Source organism: Nicotiana tomentosiformis, chromosome 12 (genome assembly GCF_000390325.3).
Source record: "Nicotiana tomentosiformis chromosome 12, ASM39032v3, whole genome shotgun sequence".
Lineage (NCBI taxonomy): Eukaryota > Viridiplantae > Streptophyta > Magnoliopsida > Solanales > Solanaceae > Nicotiana > Nicotiana tomentosiformis.
Genome location: NC_090823.1, coordinates 68,850,987 through 68,854,057, shown reverse-complemented (window position 1 = coordinate 68,854,057; position 3,071 = coordinate 68,850,987). Strand labels below are relative to the sequence as shown.

The window sequence follows — 3,071 nt, the reverse complement described above, 5'->3', positions numbered from 1 at the left end:
TGCCAGAAGGAGACAGAAACGGTTTTTGAATCTTGGGAACAATTCAAGGAGATAGTCAGAAAGTATCAGCATAATGGAATCGATTTGTGGATGCAACTCTAGGATTTTTGTGATAGACTGACATCGTCCTCGCGACGAACTCTAAATACTACATGTGGAGGTCCACTAATGAAGAAAACATCGGCAAAGGTTGCCTTAATCCTTGATGAATTATCTGAGGATACTAATCAATGGCTGTCTGAGAGAAATGATAGAAAAAAATCAGTTGGGGTTCAATAGGTGGACTCTAACACATCTATGCAAGCCCAGCTAAACACCATGGCCAAGGAGATAAAAAAGCTGACATTGGCCAAGGTACAGAATGAGTCGCAAACATCATGTGACTTTTGTGGATTGGGACACCCTACACATGAGTGTCAAGCATCAGCTGAGGAAGTCAACGCATTAGGGAACTTTAATAGAGGAAAAATACTAAGGTGGGAACAACTATAATGCTATGGGTCAAAGACATCCTGGTTTTTCGTGGAGTTCACTTAGTGGGAGCTTGAATTCATGGGAGCAAAATAATATTAGACCCTAGGGTCAAGGACCACTAGGTTTTCAGAACCAGCAGAGGCACAAATACCAGCCACAACTATCAAATCAGTCTAGTATGAAAGATATCATGAAGGCATTAATCAACAAATCAGATGAAAATTTTGAGAGTCAGGGCATAGCCATTTGAGAGGAGGGCATGGCCATTTGGAATTTAGAAAGACAATTGGGATAGATTGCAAATTTGTTATCAAAGAGGGCTCCTGGGACTTTTCCCTCTGACACTGAAAAGAACCCTAAGGAAACAATCAATGTTGTATCTCTGAGAAGTGGCAAAACATTGGTTGATCTAGTGGTGAAAGCTCGACCCGAGGTGGTGAACAAGTAGGTAGGGCCACTACTAGAGAAAAAAGGTGAAGAGCAGAAAGGCCAGAGTAGTGGGGTACAAAAAGAGATTGAAGAAAGTAGACATACGCCAGCTCTATCATTCCCTCAAAATATGAAGCGGGAAAAACTTGACAAATGTTTTAGGCGATTCTTTGAGATTCTCAAACAACTCTATGTGAACGTTCCCTTCATAGAAGTACTCACTTAGATGCCTGCTTATGCAAAGTTCTTGAAGGAAATATTGTCTAGCAAGAGAAAACTGGAGGAGACAACCATGGTCAAGCTGAATGTCCATTGCAGCACCATATTACAAAATAAAATTCCCCAAAGTGTGGGGACCTAGGAAGCTCTACCATACCATGCTCGTTGGGGAGTGAAAAATTCGATAAGGCCCTCTGTAATTCTGGTGCATCTAAAAATCTAATGCCTCTGTCTGTATTCAGACAGTTAGAAGGTGAGCTTGGAGTGATTAAATCAATACAAGTATCCCTACAACCAGTTGACCAGACCACCAATTTACATGAGGGAATCATTGAGGATATTCTAGTGTGGGTGGACAAGTTTGTGTTCCCCGTAGACTTTATTGTGGTGGATATGGAGGTGAATAAGGAGGTGCCTCTAATTCTAGGGAGGCCATTCTTATGTGCAGGCAAAGCTATCCTTGATATCTATGAAGGGCAGCTTATGCTCAGAATGGGTAATGAAAAAGTGGTGTTCCAGATGAAGAGGATGATGAAATACCCTAGTGATGACGCGTCCGCCAACTCGTGCTTCAAGCTGGATGTTGTTGGAGAATTGGCTGAAAGATACAATTTTGACAAGCTTGTGGGGGATACTCTAGAGAGGTGTATTACTCAGTCTAGCACAGTGGATGATGAAGATCCTGAAATAAAGAAAGAGGTTGAAGCTCTTGAAACTGAGGATCAAGTGGTATATGAGGAGGAACTAAAAGAGGAGGCTTCTAAGCCTAATGTGGAATTGAAAGTCCTCCCCACTCACTTAAAATATGCTTTGTTTGAAACTAACAATTTTCATGTGATTATTTCTGCTGACTTGACAGGTGCACAGGAGCGAAAAATGGTGGAGCTGTAGAAAAAACATAAGAAGGCCATTGGCTGGAGTATAGTTGATATTCAAAGAAATCAGTCTAGCCATTTGCATGCACAAAATTCGGTTGGAAGAAAATAGCAAGCCAGTGGTGCAGCCCCAACGCAAGCTGAATTTTTTTTTGGAGGAGGTAGTGCACAAGGAATCATGAAATTACTAGATGCGGGAGTGATTTTTCCCATCTCTGATAGCCAATGGATTAGGCCAGTACAAGTTGTACCTAAGAAAGGGGGCATAAAAGTGGTGAAAAATGAAGATAATGAATTGATCCCTACAAGAACAGTCACTGGGTGGAGAATGTGTATTGATTATAGAAAGTTGAACGATGCAACTAGGAAGGGCCACTTCCCACTCCCCTTTATTGATCAAATGCTAGAGAAAGTGGCTGGACATGGATGCTACTGCTTCTTGTATGGGTACCCAGTCTACAATCAAATACCCATTGCCCCATAAGATGTTGAGAAGACCACATTCACTTGCCCATAAGATATTTTTGCTTATAGGAGGATATCGTTTGGGTTGTGTAATGTACCTGCCACTTTTAAGAGGTGCGTGATGTCTATATTCTCTGATTTAAACGGGAAGTGTCTAGAAGTATTCATGGATGATTTCACCCTCTTTGGTGATGACTTTGAGGACTGCTTAAAGAATTTGGAGCTCGTACTTGAACGTTGTGAAGCCACGAACTTGGTTCTTAACTGGGAAAGGTGTCACTTCATGGTGAAAGAGGGAATTGTCTTGGGCCACAAAGTGACTGCACATGGAATTGAAGTTGATAGAGCTAAGGTTGATGTAATTTTTAGGCTCCCTCCACATACTTCTTTGAAGAGCATAAGGAGTTTCTTAGGACATGTTGGGTTCTATAGGAGGTTCATAAAAAACATTTCCAGCATTACCAAACTGTTGACTGCATTACTAGCGAAAGATGTCAAGTTTGTTTTCAATGTGGAGTGCTTAAGAGCATTCGAATTGATAAAGGAAAAGCTTGTAAGTGCTCCTATTATGGTGACATCTGATTGGAGCCAGCCATTTGAGATAATGTG

The 3,071-nt window shown here is 41.4% G+C and overlaps 1 protein-coding gene across 1 annotated transcript; it reads left to right on the top strand.

Annotated features, from left to right (window-relative positions):
- Positions 1 to 318: 318 nt before the first annotated feature.
- LOC108944081 (uncharacterized) lies at positions 319 to 2,013 on the top strand. The gene is made up of 2 exons (XM_018768785.1): positions 319 to 476; positions 1,365 to 2,013. The coding sequence occupies exons 1-2, from the start codon at positions 319 to 321 to the stop codon at positions 2,011 to 2,013; spliced, it is 807 nt and encodes a 268-aa protein (XP_018624301.1).
- Positions 2,014 to 3,071: the final 1,058 nt, after the last annotated feature.

Excerpts from the sequence above, each read along its gene's own strand:
- LOC108944081 (XM_018768785.1), top strand. The coding sequence starts at position 319 with ATGGCCAAGGAGATAAAAAAGCTGACATTGGCCAAGGTACAGAATGAG. Across the intron at positions 477-1,364 it reads AATAGAGGAAAAATACTAAG|ACAGTTAGAAGGTGAGCTTG; the intron begins GTGGGAACAACT and ends GTCTGTATTCAG.